This window comes from Gasterosteus aculeatus, chromosome 20, assembly GCF_964276395.1.
Source record: "Gasterosteus aculeatus chromosome 20, fGasAcu3.hap1.1, whole genome shotgun sequence".
In the NCBI taxonomy this organism is placed as follows: Eukaryota; Metazoa; Chordata; class Actinopteri; order Perciformes; family Gasterosteidae; genus Gasterosteus; species Gasterosteus aculeatus.
Window position 1 is genome coordinate 16,193,016 of NC_135707.1, and position 20,465 is coordinate 16,213,480.

Genomic DNA, 20,465 nt, shown 5'->3' on the forward strand with positions numbered 1-20,465 from the left:
AAGTAACCAGTTCAATAAGATAGAAATAAAACGAATATGGACAACCTGGCATTTAAAAAGTATTTAAAAATCAACAGGACAATAAAACATTGCCAAAGCAGAAAAGGAGGAAATTTAATATAATATAATAATATTATATAATTTTATTGTGGAGAGCCAAGACAGCTGCAATCATGGCTTTAATGGTTTTACACAACAAAGTGATTATCGACATTCACACATTCAGTGGAGGGAGTTGTTGTACGCACCTGTCTGAGCGGCAGAAAAGCTTCACACACCTCAGACGAGGCACGAGTCCCGCAGTGACCACAGAAGGCGTTAGCATGTTAGCGTCGCATGTTAGCCAGACGTGACTCTAGGTCACGGACATCGTGTGTGTTGTTCAGAACGATGACATGGCAATAATGCCAATAATAACTACATCCCACATGTGAATCTGAAATTGTTTGGGCTCGACGTGGCCCCGAACTCAACGGTTGCAAACATTTACAACGCTTCACATCTGGAACATTGGCTTCAATGCTGCAGCTGCTGATTCATCTCCTTTCTCCTCACGCCGACTGGCTCAGGGAAAAGTTAGAGCAGGGACCTTCTTAAAAGCAACACAAAACTGCTCGTGACACAAACAATGGAGTGTGCAGATCAACAAAGTCAGTGAGGGCGACGTGAATGTGTGGAGAATTAGCACGTGGAGCAGCCTGCTGACGTTAGCCAGCCACCAGGACAGCGGGAGGGACGTCACGACACCCACACCGTTTATTGGGACTTTGTCATGTGACTTTACTCTTGAAGGGATGCAACTTGACATGTTGTACAATGTAGTACGATGGTACAATACATCATTTTGTTACGCTGGAAAAGGAATTTGGGCCGGGAGGTTAACACAGCTAAAATCTGTCGAAACGTCTTGGTAGTTGGTAGTTCATTAACTCGTCTTGGACATTTTGAAGCTGTGTGAGACTTAATTTCTTCCGCAACGTCTTGCTGGCTGAAGTGCATTTGGTACTGATACAAGATTTCAGTTGTCGGCAGTATGTGGGCGAAAACATGCACGGACTGGAGGAAAGTCACGTAGCTTATGCTTTCCCTAAATGTGGCCTGTTCTGGGTTTTTTTACGTTGCTAACCTCTGACTGCGTTTAGTCCGTTTTGGGACTTCATAGAGCAAATGTCAATCGGTGGAAGCTGTGAAAAAGAATCGCCTCTACTGTAAAATATGCCGTGCCGCTTTGCACAGCTGTGAAAGATGTTCAGGCTCTTAAAACTGCTGTGTTGTAGACATGGAGAATATAAAGAGTGGGGTAGTTCAACACTGACAGCCTCCCTATGGAAACATCATGTGTGATTTTAGGGGGGTTAACCAGAGCGGGAAGACTGTGGTCTGTGTCTCCATGGATGATATATATGCGACACTGCGTGATGATTCATCTGCTACTGTGCATCCATAAAATATCCGGCCGATTCAGCTCGTTTTTTTTTCCTCTTTCGAGACAATGATTATACGGTATGGATCTTGTGCTAAATTCGCCGTGACTCACATTTTAACATTTTGCCTTTGCACATGCAGCAGGCACGTTTGGTCTGGAGAAGCGCTTTCTTGTATGTGTTTATTTGATTTTTTGAAGACCACAAAAGCGAATAAGTGAGACATGCATCGTTTAAAGAGGTGATTGAAAGTGTGTTTGTAAAAAGAATAAAAAGGCAAGCGGCCCAGCCAAATACGTGTTGCATGGGCATTATGGTATGATGTTGGGAATGAACGAGCCACCGACGGCATGCGCTGCTTTTGTACCGTTCACGAGGGTGCGTCATAGTGAATTACAAACCCTTAACAGTACCGTCATGCTCATAAGGCCCAATCGACCATGTCCAATCCGTTGGCTCGAGGTAGCACTCGTGTTATGCAGCGCAACGTGATGGATTTAACAAATGTTTTGCAAATCATATAATTGTACACTGAAGTGAGACAAGGAAACGGCTGTTTGGGTGTTTGGCCCCATATAATATAGCCAGAGACAATAATGAAAAGCTTTGTGATACAGTCACATGAAATGTACTTTAATAAAACACAACGTACACATATGCAGTCCTATGACCATACATTTGCTGGATCCTAATCATCAAATCTATATAATATGTCAAAGCATAGTTTTATCTTTTTTTCTTGTTACTTTAAAACATTGAAATCAGTAGAGGAGGTCAAATGAATGCAATACAACACTTTGCGTGACAAAAACCTTTTCCATGTGTTAAAGATATGCTCTGTTATAAGGAACACAAAGATTATTTCAGCATATAAGAGTAACAGCATGAGGCAAAAGTTCTCACCGAACAGAAAAAGTACAAAACAGAATTAATAAATAAATCAAATATATACCATATTAATGAAATAGCTATGTAGCGGCTATGTTTATTATTTGTTTTTAATCATTTTAATCTGAAGCTTGGTATTACAACCTTTTTATCTCTAAAACATTTAGAACGATGTCAATACTGAAAATACAGTAATAAGCTTTTATAATTAGATAAACTATGTACACATGATCCATTTGCCATGCTAGTCGAACAAGTAAATTTCTTCTTTTTTCTTTTATCCACACTATACAGTTAGAGCATGAAGCGGTCTGAACGTAAACAGTAAACAGTGTGCTGAGAATAAAATACTTTGCAACTATGCATGGTAATTTCATTAATATTACTCTCAAAAATGTACATAACATAAAGGCCACAAATGGGAACGCTCCTGTCTCCATTTAGAGGGAAAGGTTAAGGGCAGTTTTGACATAAATATATCTAGGAACAAAAAAACAGTCTCTCTCAGTTCAAGATGCTATTTTCTAGTCCATCAGCATCATTTGCTTCAGTCGAATCTCGTTTGTCTCTTCACCCTCGTTCCTTTTGTCGTCCTCCCTGATCCAACACCCCCCCCCCTCTCCCACCCTCTCCCACCCATCCCCCCCCATCCCTTCTGAAAGCTGTGTAGCTTTGCCAACTACCTCCCTACCTCTCCCATCCACCTCCCTCTATCCGGCTCTCCCGCCTCCACAGTCTCCGGTCGCCCCCCCCCGTCTTCCATCACCCCGCGCGCGGTTAATGACACTGTTAATGACAGGAAGTGAGTTTGGTAACGTCGACTATAATGGTCCACACGGCAAGGCAAGGGGGCGGGGCTGAGGGAACAGAGTCACCGCGCTGGTCACTGCGGCGGGCGGCGTGAAGCGTGTTATAGTGTGTTGATGCTACTTGTGTGCGCTGGACGTGTGTTTTTCGTTTGCGACGGACATTTGAGTATTGGTTGTGTGCTGGTGGGCAGGGTGTGGGGTGGGGGTGGGGGGCCTAGGGGTGGGGGCGGTGGGGGTTTCGTGGTGGTCGTCGGCCAGGATATGGGTGCGGCAGCAGCGGCTAGCAGCTTTGCGTTGCTTCTTTGTTCAGTGGGAAGTCCGTGGTTTCGGTCCTCACTGGCTGGAGCGAGCAGAGGCCAAGTGGTCGCTGTGTTGGTTCTGGGCCCGAAACCGCAGCCTCTGCTTGTTCTTCTTCTTTGGTTCTTTGGACCGTTGCTTCCCCGAGCCACCTGGGATAAGAGAGAGAACAAAAGAGAAATGGTTTTAAAATCAGTATCCCCCCCGGCACTTTTCTCTAAAGTAATCCTGTTTTTTCTTTGTCAGAGTGCTTCCCCTCCATGTCACGTGATCCGTTTCTCCAGCAAATGTTACATGACGACTAAGGCCGGATTACCGGCAGAGAACAGTGGCCAACTGTCCCAGCGCCTCTGGGGCCCCCGAAGGCCGAAGGCTGTCTGTGTGGCAGTTACTTGTGTTTACTTGATTAATCGTAAATCAGTTTGAATCGCAGTGAAGAACCTCAATGCCGCAAGGTGACCTGCGTCAAAATGTATTTTTTTTTCCTTTAACTGTTTTCTTTGTTTCAATTTAACTCCAGTTTAAGGATATCGCCTTGTTTCTGGGATCAAATAGGCGAGTCGTTCCTAAATGTAATCCAACTATCCAAATATCAGCATTTATCAAGTATTTTGTTTGTGGGAAGAGCCGTCCCACGAAGAGGAACATCTCAATCACATACCCTCAGTGACCTTGCCCCACTAGATAGTGTTGGCAGCGGCGTGCTGCTGAACTAAGCGTATTTGCTTGAAGCGAGCAAGAGGAGCCTGTCGTGGGGACGGCACTCTTTTTTATGTCAATCAGTCTGAGTTCTTCAATGTTGAATTTATACCTGGTGAGAATTGGCCTTTGCCGAAAAAAACAAAAACTGGCCGGGATGATGCAACCCACAGACGAGGGTGCAAATGATTGCTTTTTTTTTTTAAGCGAGCAAACAGAGGAATGACCTATGAGCACCACTTCGATTGATTTGACCGTGAAACGGCGGTCGTGAAATGAACTGCTGTGGAATGGATTACGTGAACTCAAACTGCTTATTTTGGGATGGGGTACTCCAAATTTGGGGCTTGGATTTCATTACAATGTATGAAATTTAGGAACATTTGAAAAAGGTGATGGACGAGGAAGATAACCACTTGGGGGGAAAAAAAATTTGCTTTGAGTATTGATGTCTCCTAAAGATTCATAAAAAGCCCTCACACTTCTGCCACTGCCAATAAAAAAGGTTGTATTACAGAAAGAAGTGAACCTTATATGAGGGAACATCGCATATCAGGTCTATCAGGTTTGCTCCAACCCTCAGGACTCAACCTCAGCTTTAAACAAATGTCTGTTCAGACCAACACTTTTTCCAGACAGAGAGGGGATATAAGTATGGGAAGTTGCATAACCCTCTTTCCAAGTTGGAAAGGTTAATCCATCCCAGGTTTCAATTGGACACGCAAGGCATGCTGGGAGCTGACTTCCTGCTTTCATGGAAGTTTGTGTGGTGGAGGCTCGGCACCCACGGCTCTCTGTGACAGAGAAAACTCTGGCTACCGAACCGCAAGGCAACAATCCGGCTGCCAAGGCCACAAATAAGATAACGAGGTGTGTGTGCGAGATGTATGTGTGCGAGGGGGGAGTGAGTGTGAGGGAATTTAAGGGAAAAGTAAAACTAATGGGAGGAAAAGTGGAGTAAGGCTTGGATGATGAGACGCTACCCTGATCCTGATCTAGAACTCAAAGAAAAAAGCCCCGCCATGGTTCGCTGAGGGGGGAAGCACAGGAAAGGGCTGCAGAAAAACAAAAGCCCTCGTCGTTTGGTTGCCTGATCCTGGGTCTTATTACCGCACTCGATCGAGCCGTTTCTCTCACGGAAAAATGGGTAACGGCGTGTAAAAGGAGGCATTATCTCTAATTGCCATCTCTAAGTTTCTTGTGTTGCGGTGGCCTTTTAAGCACCCCTACAAAATGCTGATTTCCTTTTCGCAGAGCTACACTGTGAGGGAGATTTTGAAAATATTCACCAGCATAAGCCGACAGGCATGAGAAAGCAAGATATTGCTCTGCTAATATGGTCTCCCAGTGAATAATACCGATGCATGCAAACATCAGAAACATCTCAGAGCTATTTCCCGCAATTAATCTAATCTTGTTATTTTGAAACAGTCACGTTGCCAAACTGAGCCCTGGCTATAACGTTTCTCGCACAAATCACCCTTTGCAAACAACATCTCTTCCATCAAACTACATTTTCAGTACACTTGTTTAGCTGATGCCACTTTAGATTTTTTTTTGCATGAATATAAAAATGTTTGTTAAAGTAAATTTGAAGCTGAAAGGCATTTGGCCTATAGGTGTGTTTTCCTAATCGCTCTTTAAAGAGGTAATTTTCATTCAAAACAGTGTTGCTAAGGGCCCGATAAACACGGCTTTCCGTGCAATCAACTCAAGACAAATTACATTTGACGGCAATAAAGTGCGCCGCATTAAACTCCCTCCACATTGGGCAAAGACGTCGTGGGCCATTTCTTGGACGTAGGGATGCATTTAGACTGAAAAGGCCTGCATGTACAGCAACAGCTTAAAACGTTAAAAAAAAAAATATATATATATATATAAATGTATATTTATATATGTGTGTGTGTGTGTGTTTAAGGAATTACTAAAAAAGTACTTTTCCTGGCTAGCTCAGGCCTGGGCAGGAGATCTGGGATCCAAAGAGTTTTACACTCCCTATAGGAGTGCTCATAACACACACACACATACACACACACACACACATATACAGAGAACAACTATTCAGCAACTGCACTTGCCGACCGCATTCCTGAGGTATACAATGCGTCTTACGGGATAGGATTACTTTTTAAAACTTTGATCACACCTACTCGCATCACGTTGCCCCTTCCTTCCTCTTGCCTCTTCACTACGTTCAAGAACATGGTGGTACAGGCCGTCTTCAAGCATTCCGTACAGATGACAGGGCAGCACCTGTATTTTCAGGTACGGTTTGGTACGCCTAAAAAGGGACACATCGAGAGACGCGCGTCCGTCTCTGTGGTCCCCTGCTCTCCGTCTTTCTAGGGCAGCTGTTTCCAACTATTTTCGTCTTGTTCCTGTGATGTTGTGTCACATCCATGCATAAGTCAAATGATCATGCTACTCGTGGGATATAAAAAATATTCTTCTTAAAATAAATAATAAACAAGAACAAGTTCTGGAGCCAAATACGCTTTCCAGTTCCTGCTGTTTAAGTGATGACGTATAAATCGCCAGATTCTTGATAATTCTAGTGCGCCGATACACTCAATATTACTGAGCATCGAATCAGACCAGTACCTGTATTCTTAATGCGTTTCAAGCTTCGGCTGCCTAAACAAACTGAAACCGTATGAACTCAAGGACGTCAGATCATATTTCATAACCCCATCTCAACGCTGACAGCTAGAGGGCAACCAATCCCCACACAAGCCCCTTCCCTCAGCATCTGATACCAGAGATATGGTCCATCATCTCTGCCCAAGAAATCCCATTTAGCCTTTCCTCCGGGCAACACGCACGCTGAACACTGAGCTTTCATCATCTCTTATTCACGGCCGATGTAATCACTTAAGGTGATTACCAGGGTTCACAGAGGAAACGGTTTAATTTGCCTGGAAAGAAATGATTAAGGCATCTCAACTGCTTTCAAAACCAAGAACAAATTCATAAATCTTTGAGTATGTAGAGATGATTTTGTCTTGGAAGGTGCAGGTGGTGGTCAAATCTGTGCTGCTCTGTAACTGGCACTGTGAGGATCCAATCAAAGCAGGATGGCTTTTATCAGGGAATTATAATACTTATTTATCTTCTCTCTTCGCTCTGGCTGTACTTCTACAGCTGTTTAGTTTGCCCTCGCTGAGGCAATGTTTCCCTGCCAACTTGACATTTGTACTTGAGTTTGAGTTTGAAAAGACAATTTAATCAAACCAACAACTAGAATTCTCAAGAGCCAATCAAAATGTTTGGTGTTCCTCAATCAGAAGCAGAGCCTGCGGCGCGATGGCTGTTTACCGCGGCTGTCAGAAATGACCTTTGTGGAATTCTTGCGAATGACAAACGACTCCTTTATGCCCGTGCGTCCCTGATTGTGCACCTACAGCGTATCACCTACGTTGGACTTGAGAAACACTCAATATCATTTCCAATCTTTCCGGCTGCCAAACCAGTGAGCAAAGAAGTCCTCTTGCACGCACGGTGGCGTTCCTCGCTAACCTCCCAAAGCCAGCTGGGATCCACACTGCTTTTACTTTTTCCTCCACCTCATTCTCCTTCTGCCCCTTTCCCCTCTGCGCGTCCTTGCGATATCTATTTGAGGCTCTCAGCGATAATGGAGACGACAGCATGGTGAAGGTCCAACTAAGAGTTAAGCGCATATCATATTATTAAGCTCGCACTCCAGAATAATATCTCCTTGGCAATATGACTACTTGTCTAACTGATGCACTGAAAGATAATCAGTCAATTCCATATCCAGGGGGAATGAAGCCAAAGCCAAAGCTCCCTTGAGCTGTGTCAAAGCTAATATCTTTATTTTGGAAAAGAGCACTTAACTGACGAATATACAAATGTACATGAGGGAAAGTCTGCATAATGCAACAGTGTTGTACTCTCTGAAATAAGGCTCCTATGCTTTGCTGCTCCTGTGGCTACTGTAGGGATGGAAGTCACCATAATCACAGAGGCCACGACCTGCTAAGAAAGAGCAGTGCAGAACGGTTGGCACCGTCGGATTTCATCCACTAACGGCTACGGCAGCAGTGCAGGAATCAAAGGCCTAATCTTATCTCCGTTGCGTGCGGTTTTGAGAGAAATCAATGGCTGACATCGAGAAGGCATTAAGACATTCGGTAAATGGGATCCCACGATGCTGAAAACTCTACCTCTGCTCTCCCGTTACCTCGTCACTCCACTTGACGCAGGCGGTCGGTGGATACAGTTTTGTAGGACGTGGGGCTGAAGGTATTGGGGTGGGTTGGCGGTAAAGAAAGAAATAAAAATCAAAAACAATTTTGAAGAAGATTCGTCTGGACTTAAGGACGGCAAAGCCGGAATTTTTGGCAGCTCGTCTTTTTCATAAACATGCCAAAGCGGAGGCCATTATTTGTGAGGGAAGGAGAGAACTACACTGGCGCCAGTGAGATTTGATTTCAGTGGCAGAAATTGGATTAGCAGCCATTAAGGACCTCCTCACACATGCATCTATACTAGTGTGAAGGGGAAAGGATCTGTGGCAGGCGTTCTCTCTACTCGCACACACCGACAGCTCCTCCTGTCTGGGAGAGGTTACATTGTGACTATGCTGCTTCTGAACCACAGTTGATTTATAGGTGGGACACATGTGACCTCAAGTGACCAATAGATCAATTAAGGAGGAGGCCTGAGGCCGGCCAGAGCCATTAATGGAGCCGTTGCCAGTAGGGACAAAAGGCCGCTTTGACAATTGGAATATTTGGAGAACATGATGTGAAGCAAATAGTGACAAAGACAAAAAAAAAAAAAAATCGAGATCCTTTAGGGGGGAAACTACTGGGAAATACTGCGGCTGAGACACAGACGTCAGATGTAGGAAAAAATAAATCAGCCTTTTGACAGAGAGGACAATCACTTACAAGAAGCTCATCCTGCCAACCGGCTGACAAGAGGCTCTCTGCTCAGCGTCACTTAGCCCTAACAAGGTTACTCTGGATCGCACTCCTTCATTCACTCCTTCGTTCCCTCGTCCCCTCGTCCCCTCTCCCCCCCTCATGCTCTGCTTACCATCACCAGGCTGCGGGGCGAGAATGATTTAAAACACTCGCATTCCGATTTAAAAAGCTAATGTCGGGATTAGGTCGCTCATTATTTTCTCATCTACGGCCCGGCAGAGGATCCGCGCGGGGATTAAAAAGCAGGTTAGCTCACCGCTCGGCTCTTTGATGCTTCGTTTCACTGACAATGACTTAAAGCGAAAAACCCGACCCGGAGATTAACGTCTCAGAGCGGGGAAGTCCCGGGAAAACATGCATGACTGACGCGGTGATTAATACGCCTGATGGTCAATGCGGACAGCACGGTCCCCCCCCCCCCCCCTCTGAAGAAGGTCGAGCCCACCAGCGAGAAGCAGTTGCAACCTGCCGAGGAGGCTCACGGAGGAGACGACGCGCTGAAGTTCTTCTCCACGCGTGAGGTCGTGCTCCTTTGCATTTCACACTGCGGGGAAGTGTTGCTGCCACCTCTGGGTCCGGCCTTCAAAAGGTACGGCTTATCAAGTAGAAACCGGTTCACTACATTGAGTAACAGGCTCTCCAGAGCGGTTTCCTCCACTACACCTTCACTTCAACACCAGTGCTGTGTCTCAGAATCGTTGGGAAGGATTTGGAAAAATGAAATGGCATAATCCCTTCATGTCAGGATTCCAAGTTGGAAACTTGGAGGATTTCTAAGAACCACTTCCATGTTGACATGTCAACATGGAAATGTAACCCTTGAATACTTCTAGTGGTTAATATACGGCGCAGTGCTCGAGGAATCTCTTTAAACATCTTTGTGGCTGACATTTAACAGGTCAATTGAAAAGTTCCAATCAGATCGTTGAAAGTGCCATCGAACAACCCCAAACAAACTCTAAACCATACATCATATCTTCTGAGGTATTTCCTGACCATCGGCAGCTAGCTTAGCTTCTGTCCACTCTTAACAAAACCACGGCCAAACCCTGATGTGAGCTTTGGCAGACCTAGACAGACAAGATAATGATCCTCAGTTCTTGCTCTTATTTATTACATTTTGTTTAGTTGGATAAACATGTTTAAATTAAAACTAAATAAAATATGTACAGGATATGAAGATTCACATGAAAATACAATGGCGCCTCTCCTAAACTGCGACAAAGAGTCCCGACAACGAGCGCTAGATGAAAGGCGGCTCAGCCATTATTTCCAAAAGTCTGGTACCAGATACAGGGGAAGAAAATAGGTCTGAAGAGTTCAATCCCATGACGTTATATGGTTTCTGTGCTCTGACATCCTGCCAACTTCCCACTTCCGCTCGAAGCTGCCAAAATGTGACTTGTAGTTTAGCTTAAAAGCAGAAATGTGTGCGCACTGTCGCCACCTCCGGCAATGAGCGGCCATCTGAATGGAAACCTGCCGTTGATGTGACTCAAACGTGCCAGCTACTGAGGTTTTGAGCTCTCTCCTCATTATTCAGGGGGCATAACTGATCATTATCGACTTTCTTTTCCACTAAATGGAACCTGGTTGTATTTCAGTGGCTTCACACAGCCGATGGTGTCATGAGGTTAACGTCAGCAGCCAGGCAGCGGATCGCGCCTCCCCCCCCCTCAATCTCCCCCCTGCGGTCTGCTATCTCCCCCGACTGACTCATCCACACATCTGCGCCTGAGTATATGGGGCTCTCCTGCCCCGCGTGCAATTGGGAAAATGAGGGATAATTAGCTTTAGTTGACTTTAATGAATGGCTTAATGTTGTGTTTCATTTCGGATGAGAAAAAAAATCTAAAGCTCAGCACTTATCAAAGGGAGGCCCCCGTGCTGATGTTCAGCGCCAGCTGCTGGTGTGGGTCTGTTTGTTTTCTGCGTTTGTTGTGTGCACGGGGGGAGAGGCGGGCTGAGCACAAGATAGATGCAGCAGACGAGGAAGCGGTTTTTAAAATGTGGCGGCGGATCCCAAAGATCAGGAGACCTGGTGGGATACACAGTAGCAAATTCATCATTCCAGCAGGGAAGTTACCACAGATTTGGACTCTGTTTGTCTCTACTCAACGCTAGAAAAAGGGCCACTTCAACTCCACTTTGATTTCCATGTCCTCTATTTCAATATGAGGCCTCAGCGAAGGCTTTGATAAATCCCACATGATTTGATATAAAGCACCAAGTGTCTCACAGAGTTATGAGAGTCATTCATCTTAGTTTCCGATAAGTGTATTGCATAAGGCTGATGAAATTAATCATTTTCAACAGACACAAGATCCCACATGGATTTATTTGCTTTATTCAAGCTCCGATAACAAGCTGCTCTCAAGCTCCTCTGATATAACTGTCAGCTACATTTCCATGTCTTTAAACCGATGTACTTTTGCTCACTGCTGAAGCCTAATGTGGTTAATTATCATTACAGTACCAATAAGAAGCAAAAGCTAATAAAAGCTGGACTTGGCAGATTAGTTTGGTGTACTTTTACACACTCTACCATATCCATTTAACAGCAAATCAGGCTTGGCATCCTTTGACTAAAAGAATGAAAGGCATTGACTCCAGAGGTCCTCAACAAATCCTCTTCTCTCTGTGTAAAGCAGCGTCCCTCAGGGATTAACTGTGCACTTTTAGAAGCACCCTCATACCGACAATAGATCAGGGAAAGCACATCCTGGAACTCAGGTGACCTCTTTTCATCGCTATTAAAAACATATTCTTTTTTATTATTTATCCGAGGAGGTGAATCTACATTTCCAGGTATCCGTTGGGTTTATTGTTAAGTCCAAGGCCTCGGGTGGCGGTGGAGATGGTCGACCCCCTGCGGAGGGCCCTGGGTTGGGGCTTTACAACCTTCACGAACAACCCTTTCTACATTACAGCACCCCACCCCAACTTTATAGAGAAGAATAAAGTGGTTGCTGGTTATAGAGCCGGTAGGGGGGCATGTAAGAAGCAGGGGTCTGCCCTCCTTTATAGTGCTCCTAAGGTGGATGACGGTGGTGCAAACCTCTAAACACTGCACACTACACTGCACAGTACATGTCAACAACAAAGGTCCACTCCTAGTGTAGGAATTCAAACTAAGCATGGCAAGCCGACCAACCTTTCTCTCTGTAATAGCATGTAAAGAGTTTAGAGACTCAAAATAGAAATGTGTGTAGCACATCTAATGTGAACTGCAGCCAACCAGCATGGCCAGCCTACTAGCTCATTACCTATTCAGCGAGCTTTTCGGCGGTGCCAAGAAGCATATTATTACCTAACTACATTAGTTTGTGGGGATTCTGATTGAATTCTTAAAAAAAGTAAGAAAAAGAAGAAAAGCCTCCATTGCGACCAGTACATCCACTGTGTCGAGTGGAGTCTTGGATGCTGTCAGAGTTCAGAGCAGAGTTTAGAACAAGCCAAACACCGGATGCTTCTATGCCGTTGTCTTTTGTGATGTAAAAATCTAAAAAACATTTGGCCAAGCTGTACGATAGAATGCAATAAAAGTCTGCTCCTGCATTCATCCTTGTCATCCTTATACAGTAATAGTAGGATTCACTCTACATGACAGCATGGGACCAATGCTGTTTCACTGCTGAGCCTCTGACTTATGCAACATAGTAAGGGTGCCTTAGCTCTAGTGGCCTTTAAGCAGATGCAGCTGAATTGAGACGACCAGTGGTGATCCACAGTAACCAGCTCCACCGTGCATCAACAACGTGTGTTGTTTTCTATAGTGTGCGTGCACGCGCTTCTCGTTTTTCTAACGCCACCAGGTCTGCATCCTCCTGGTCTCTGTGGGTCTGTGAGAGGACAGCGGAGGATATATGGGAGGAAATTGTCCGGCATGACTCCCTCTTTATATCTTCATTTCTGCACAAGTCCCTTTATCCGACCTCCTCTCTACAGGGAAACCCCAGGAGGAAATCCCTCACATGTTTGGACACGGAGCACAACTGTCCCAAAACGGGACCAGACCCTAACAAGCAGGGAGCCAGGCTAAGTCAGACAGGCTTAGACACTAAAACAGAGACGGGGGCCATCAGGATCATGCCACAATCCCCGTGCAATGGCCAGTAAAGAGGGAATCAAGACTGGCTGGCGCTTTTTGTTTTCTTTGATTGTTCGACTAACTCTCAAAAGTCGCCCTTGTTTCTGTGTCCTCTGATGATCCAACAGACTGGCACATATTTTTTGATAAAAATAGTTTGTTGGTTCACAGCGGAATAAAGGGGGGAGGAGGGCGTGTTTGAAGTGCTCGAGAAGCTTCTGTTGCACGGGGGAGGCGGGGAGGAACATGGAGGGGGTCAGAGAGGGCCAGAGAGAGAGAGAGAGGTAAAGCCAATCCAGGAAGGGCTTGATCCTCTCTAAGGCCTGCGCCGCATCAAACACTTTGTCAAACACCAGGCAGACGGACAGCTGAGTGGCTCTGACGGATCCGATCACAGACACGGGCAATAAGAGCCACCGGCTCCTCTATCCAGGCACCGCTCTCCCACTCTTGTCAGTAATCCCCCTTCAACTCACTAAAACACAAACAGAGGGCTTTGAGGCATATGGCAGACATTTTCCTGTTGTTTTTAGCTGTGTATGATTACAGTGTAATTTCAACGGTCATTTCAGGGTCCCACCTCGACCAGGAGAGGGTCGTGTACTCCAGAGTGCAGCGGCATCTGTCAGAGATGCAGCAAGGGGAAGGAGAAAGGGATCAAATCAAAGGGATGCTAAACTCCACTAATCCCAAAGAGATGTCTCAAGGCATGACGGGTTCACGGTCCTGAACCTTGCCACCCAGCGGGACGGGGCATTTATGTTTAAAGGGATTGGACGCGGTACCTGGGGTACGGTTGGGTATTATGACACAGACCGCTCAATGATATCATGAGGTTTTCCTCCACGAGCCGACATTCACTGAAAAGGCAATATCACGGTTATTTCCTGCATTGCATACGACCCCAAATACAGACGATGGGAAAGTTCTCAAATGTGAGGGTAACCAATTGGGAAAGGGTCAGCTAAATTGGTATTATTTTATGTTATAGTTTATGACTATAAATGTTCAAAAACTTTATTTTAAAGCCTGTTTTTTTGATCATTTTAGATTGTTTGGGTGCAAGTTGCAGATCTCAGTCGTAGAGACGTCTGCCTTCTCTCAAATTTAATCAAACTGGACTCGGATTGAGGTGCTCAACGAAAAAACATTTGAAAAACAGCAATGTCTCTGTCCAGGGCTTGTTTAGATACTTTGATTCATTTGAGATAGACTTGTTGGGTCAGTGTTAAGAGAAAATAATCCCTGTTCATAAAGCCTGCATAACAAAGTCGGGATGAAGACTACAGTTGACACCCACTCCACACCACAAAACCTGCCCTGATGAAGAGCACTACAGGTAAGCAGAACAAATGTTCCTTTGATTTTGGGGCGGGCTGTCCCTTTAAGCTGAAACGTCTAACCTGTGACATCACCTCAGTCTTTTTGCTCTTCAGTGCTGATGGAAGTGTGGTAGTGCCTAGTAAGTTGGCGCGGGCCTCTACTTATCACTATAATGGCTCTGCGATTAGTCTGCAGCCTCCCTGTATTTGTCACCGTTAATTCATAAACACACACACACACAAAAACACACAGCCAAAGGCCGGCAGGTCTATACTTTCTGCTTCTTTGTGTGTGAATGCCTGTCCGCTGGGTCCACGCTCGTTGACATGAGTGGGTCAGAAGCCGCAGCCTCTCTCTGAATCACCAGCTGTAATTAAAAGCTGGGATGTGAAGAATCCCCGCCAGAGATGAAGAACAAGAGGGGAGGAGGGTGGAGAAGGGCTTCTGGTGGCTGAGGCCGGTGCAACTGTGCACCAGATGTTTTCAGGCTTGTTGCTTTCCTCCTCCAGACTACTGGAGAGAGGGAGGACTCCAGTGTACTGAACGCTGATCTCGAACATTGTGCGCCACGCAACACATCCTCCTCTGTTGCCTGCACAGAGGTCCTTAGACGGCCCCGTTATGTGAAACATGAGCGCAGAGTGTCATCGGAGTGCGAGACAGGAAAAGGGGATGGAAAGAGGGACGGGGAAAAGAGTCGATTAAGTGGTGACTTGTTCTGCCTGTGAGGTCTGTTTTTCTGTTTGGCGGTGTCTATTACGCGTGTCTCACACTCTAGCGGCACGGCCGTGTGTCTCTTGGTGCTTGTTTGTGCGCATCCTCATTGGCCCCGTTTGGGTGGAGATGAAAGTGTATGCGGCCCACAGGAGAGATGGCAGCAATGTCTGTGCATAACACAGAATCTACTCTGATCAGCTCGTGTTATCTTAACATGAGGAACATGAACATGAACACCCCGACAAAAATGGCCTCGCGTCACAGCCCTGACAGGTCACGGGTAATATCGGCCCATAGACTGCTCAGTGGGGGGACATAGCATGCAACTATTCCACTTCTTTTCAGTACCCCCCCCTTTTCTTAACCCCCCTACCTTTGCCGCCACTGTGTTTGTTTGAGTATGTCTGTTTTTGGTTTGGGCCGTCGATGTCAGAACCGTATGCCTCCCTTCCTCCGCCATAGCGAGGGCAGCGGAAGCCTCGCGAGAGACCCGGTGGTCCTCCTCTCTGACAAAGTCATGCCGGTTTTCAACCTTAGACATGAACCAGTATGGGTGCGGTTGTATAAGTCAACGCTTGCAGTCATGGGTGAGTATAAACAGCCCCCTCTGGAGATGTTTTGGACAACTCAACGTCAAAGTGTATTCTGGAAAGATATCTATCGCTTTCTTGGGTTCATTGGGATAGCAAAACTACAGAACCGCACTTCACAACCAAGCGGGTCAGACGAATATGTCGACTGCCACATCTAATGTTTGTACACGGGTCTACAAAAGGCAGTTCAGCAAAACCACAACTGAACTGGGCCAAAGAGTGTGAGTCCTCTTTCTTCCTGCTTGGAAAAGACCAGATGATAATAGTGTGTAGTATGCAGCGCCGCTGACCCCTCCTCTCCTCCACGCCCCTTCTTCCTTCCCCCCACCCTCCGTTCTTTGAAAGGCCTCCACATGTTTATGGCTCATGCCTGTGGTATGACGATGGATTCTCCATATAAAAGCCAGCAGGATCATGGGGTGTTTCAAATATTGCTCTCTGAAGACGGTTGCTGAGAAAATGACAGCAGCCATATTTATTTTGGTCAGGGAGCAAGGGCACTTAGTGGGAAGTTGATCAGAGACCCCCCTCCCAAAACGGAATGCACCCGGGGCAGAGAAGTCTCGGAGACTACTGGTAATGACTTTCTCCACCGAAAGAAGATTTAACACGGCTCAACTGCACCACAGGCGGAAAAATGAAACCAGAAAGAGGCCATTGGCATAAAACAGTCCAGACAAGTGCAGGTAGTCATTTTTTTCATAAGCGCAGGGGCAGGAGGGGGGGGTCTATGGCAGAGACTCGCAATTACGTATAGACATAGTATGGTATCGTATGTATAGAGCAACACAACTGTGACCTCAGTGGTGAATAACAGCCACTGGCAATAGGGATGAAGTCAATGACAGGTTGATGTATTTTTCCTATTCACACTGATTCAGAACAGCTCGGTGAAAAGCTTCCAAATCACGATCTGTCAACTCAGCTCTGCAATTTCACAGTTCTACGTGTCTGTATGGCGTGAGGAAATAATCATTACGTTTATCTTCCCAAATATCTACAACATTCGATTAAAACAATACAGGGTGCAGGCTATTCCAGTCAGCCGCAAACCCAAGCCCTGTATCCGCCGGCCGGCCGCGCTGTCCAACGGAGGCAGGGCACTTCTCAACAGCTACTGTGTCAGCCCCTATGGAGCGGCCTTATTAAATGAAGATTAAGCTGTGGCTCCACAAGTCACAACAGGCTGCGGTGCGAGGCACACATAATCACTGTGACAGGTCGGCTGCCAATTAGTGCGATCCTCCTGTTCTGGGAAAACGCTCCCCGCTCCCCTCCCGCTGGCAGGAAGAACTGATCCGGATTGTCCATGATATTACCCAGGCCAGAGATCGCCGTTAATCACCAGCCGTCATTCCACTGTGGCAGAAATGAAAGCCGGACTTCATCTGTGCACAAGCTTTTCTTTCCAACAGTCTTGAATTCACGTGGAGCACACTCAGGGACCATTAATTGGAATAATGAGATAAGTACATGGGGGAAAAGAAGTGCTCTGGGTAGACTTCAGAGTGTTGGATCGAGCTGAGCTCGATCGGCTTGGACAAACAACACCATGGGCTCTGAGACCAGAAGAACACGCTCCATCAATTAGCCTCAAAGTGAAAGCAAGGAAAGAAACAAATTTGGCCCAATAGAAGGAAACAGTTGGACAAAAACACATCCAGAAATGTGTTTGGATGTGAGGTTTCCAGGCCAGACACTGGCCAGACTGAGACGCGATCACACTGGCTGTGAAACTTAAACGTTCGGAAGTGAGCGGAACTTTTGCCAGAGTTGAAACCCGTGGGCACGGCGAGTATAAACACCCAAAACTGTGTAACGCGCGCGTAGGCATGGACGCGCCGTAACCACCTGCTCGTACACGAAGACTGCCAGAAGCTGGAATTGTTTGGTACTGTGCGCAACAGACAAGGCGGTTGAGCTTCCTCCTCAACAGATTTGAGGCAATCATCGTTGCTCCGTTATCCGCTATCGTTTTTACAAGAGGAGAGGCTTTGGAGCAGATGGTTCGCAGACGGGGAGGACCAGGAGGTCCACGACACTGCAGATTCACGACACTGCAGATTCACCACAGAACCACACTGGCTTCAGACAGAACCTGGCGTGAGTCCCACCAGTCAAACAAATCCTCCTGGGGTCTGGTAGATCCTGTGGCGGATCTGGGTTGGCTTTGGTCCCCTGTTCCAGACTGTAGGTGCTTGTGGTGTGAATCAAACAACGGCCCGCCTCCATGTCGCGTCCAAGGCCTTAAATATAGACAAAGACCCTTGAGATGTCACACTGCGGAGGAGTGATGAGGTGGTACACTGAGTCCAGTCAGGACTTTCTTCCTCCACAAGCCAGTCCCGCACTACGTGTAAGAAAACTTGCTTATCCACGGTTTCAAATTGATGGCGGAAAGAATCGACTGGGCTATCATTGCTACACAAGAGGCAGTTATTACAGTTACAGTGTAAACACAAACTGCACACAGAAGTTCTGACAGGCCGTATTAGCGGTGGCTGGATCGGAGCACTCAGATGACTGATGGGATGGAAGGATTGGCCTCAGATGAGCCCTACAGCAAATGGTTTCTCTGGTTACACACACAGGAGATCAAGACTCCAACGAAGGCCGTTAGCTCTCGAAGAACAGGTACATGATTCAATGGCTTAATACAATCAGTATCTGCTCCTGCTTTCTTATTCTTCTTCATTGTGCTCCCCTTTTTCACTCAAGTAAACTGCATTGTTCTGGAAGACCAGGTCTTAGTTGTGTTTCTCTTATCAACTCTGACATTTGGAGAACTATAAATGTTTACTGTTCCATAACTTCATATTGTAAAACTTCTGTTCTTGTTTTGGGCTAACTGCGCTTGGCTGCCTCCTGCGCTACAAATACCCCTCGAATCGGCTCTACTTGCACCTAAAAGTCAAGCAAGCAGTGCTGCACAAATGCAACTCCGGCCTGCTACCACAGAGACTTTTACGTCATCTGAGAATTTGAAAGGCGATTTTCAAAACGGTCAGAAATCTACCTGAGTTGCATTAGTGCATTGCGTTGGACTTTGGTCCCGCTTGGGTCAGGGATTGCATTAAGAGTGGGTGTTTGGAGAGTTTTAACATTTTAAAGTTGTTTACATAAGATTTAATGGCACTGCCATGGCAGAATCAGCTATTGTGCACAGCTCATAGTAGAGCGGGAACGGAAAATAACCAGATGGACTGACTGGTGACGGGGTCCGTAGAGAAAGAGCAATCAGAGCGGTCGCACACATGGCGGTTTGTCAACCAGTGAATCCGGTGACGGGGGCTTCTGGGAAATCTCTGCAGGGAGGTCCATAATGGCATCGATGTGGAACAGCCGAGCGCTGCTGCTGTGTTATCACTCTCCTCACCTTTCCTCTCCCCTCCTCCCATCGGCTCACAAGACGGGGAGGAAGGGTCGAAGGGGTGGGGGGAGCCCAGTCTGTCAATGTTGATAGCTCCGGAGCAGCTATTAATAAAGTCTCTTTATTGTTTATAGGCTGTCCAGAGCACCACTCCGGGGATGCGGAGGATAGAAGAGTGTTTTACCGTCTCAAGGGTACAATACAAGCGCAAGCCAAGCGGCCACGAGACGAGACTGACTCCTCTGGACATTGTCTCGCGCATCTTCCATTGAAGTATTATGTCAAATCCAAATGAATCAGCTGGCTGAGTTTGACTAAAGTTTGACTTGAAGATTTTCATCAACACTGCTCGGGTTTGGTATTCAGTTGATGTTTGCGGAAGAAACGTGATGAAGCAACTTGAACAACTTTTCTTGCAGAAAAATAGACGCTGTTCTGTCAAAAAAAACAAAAAAGCAGGTCAAACTATTGAGATTCGAGACCATGATGACGTATGTTTGGGAGGACGCGCAGTTTGGAAAACAGAAGTGCGTCATTGTGCAATAAGCGTGCCCTCTTACAAGCCTTCAGTCAATTCTGTCAAGTCAAGTCAAGTTTATTATCTCTGCCGACAATTTACATGAATCACGGCGAGCAACCATGGACGCGTTTGGCTGGAACGCGGTCACTTGTTAAACTGAAACACTGGTTGCTCTGAAATGGTTGTGATCTGAGTCACAATTCTGGAGGACTTGAGGTGGAATATTGATATGAATATTTAAATAAGAACCAGACATTTTGATGCCTTTAACAGTTTTATTTCTGTGTTTAAAGCCAACTCGTCTGGACGGCTTGGACAAAACGCATGTCCATTGGCATATTTTTGATGAGGTCAGCTATAAAAGGGTCCTTACGGATTCAGATGCAGATCCATCCATTGGAGCTGCTGGAAACGTAACCAATTCCCAGATATTTGCCAATCTTCAAAAGTTTGCTTAAAATCAGCTTGACAGCTGGATGGAAATAGCGCTTGTGATAAATACTTATGGTGTCCAGGTGCTCCCCGCAGTTATTTTAGGGACACAGTGTGTTATCGGGACAACGCTGTCCTGCCAAATGTCAAACGAGAACAGAAAATGAATCCCAGCAGTGCGAATGATATACAGTGTTTACACTGATCAGCAACTTGGATGGAACACATCAGACACGGTTTACACAACGCGCCATGTTTGCCGTGAAGACCTCTCCTTGTGACTTCATCTGGGCTTTACCCTGCTTGTGTGTTTTACATACAGGGATTAGGTCTCTGCCGTTCACACATTTT

The 20,465-nt window shown here is 46.1% G+C and overlaps 1 protein-coding gene across 3 annotated transcripts in view; it reads right to left on the bottom strand.

Moving 5' to 3' along the window:
- Positions 1–2,029: 2,029 nt before the first annotated feature.
- rspo2 (R-spondin 2) overlaps positions 2,030–20,465 on the bottom strand; it is a 48,939-nt gene continuing 30,503 nt past the window's right edge. For all 3 annotated transcript variants that reach the window (XM_040166366.2, XM_040166367.2, XM_040166365.2), the window contains exon 6: positions 2,030–3,570. In XM_040166366.2, coding sequence (XP_040022300.1) covers positions 3,455–3,570 — 116 coding nt within the window. In that variant the 3' untranslated portion in view covers positions 2,030–3,454. The remainder of the gene's footprint in view (positions 3,571–20,465) is intronic.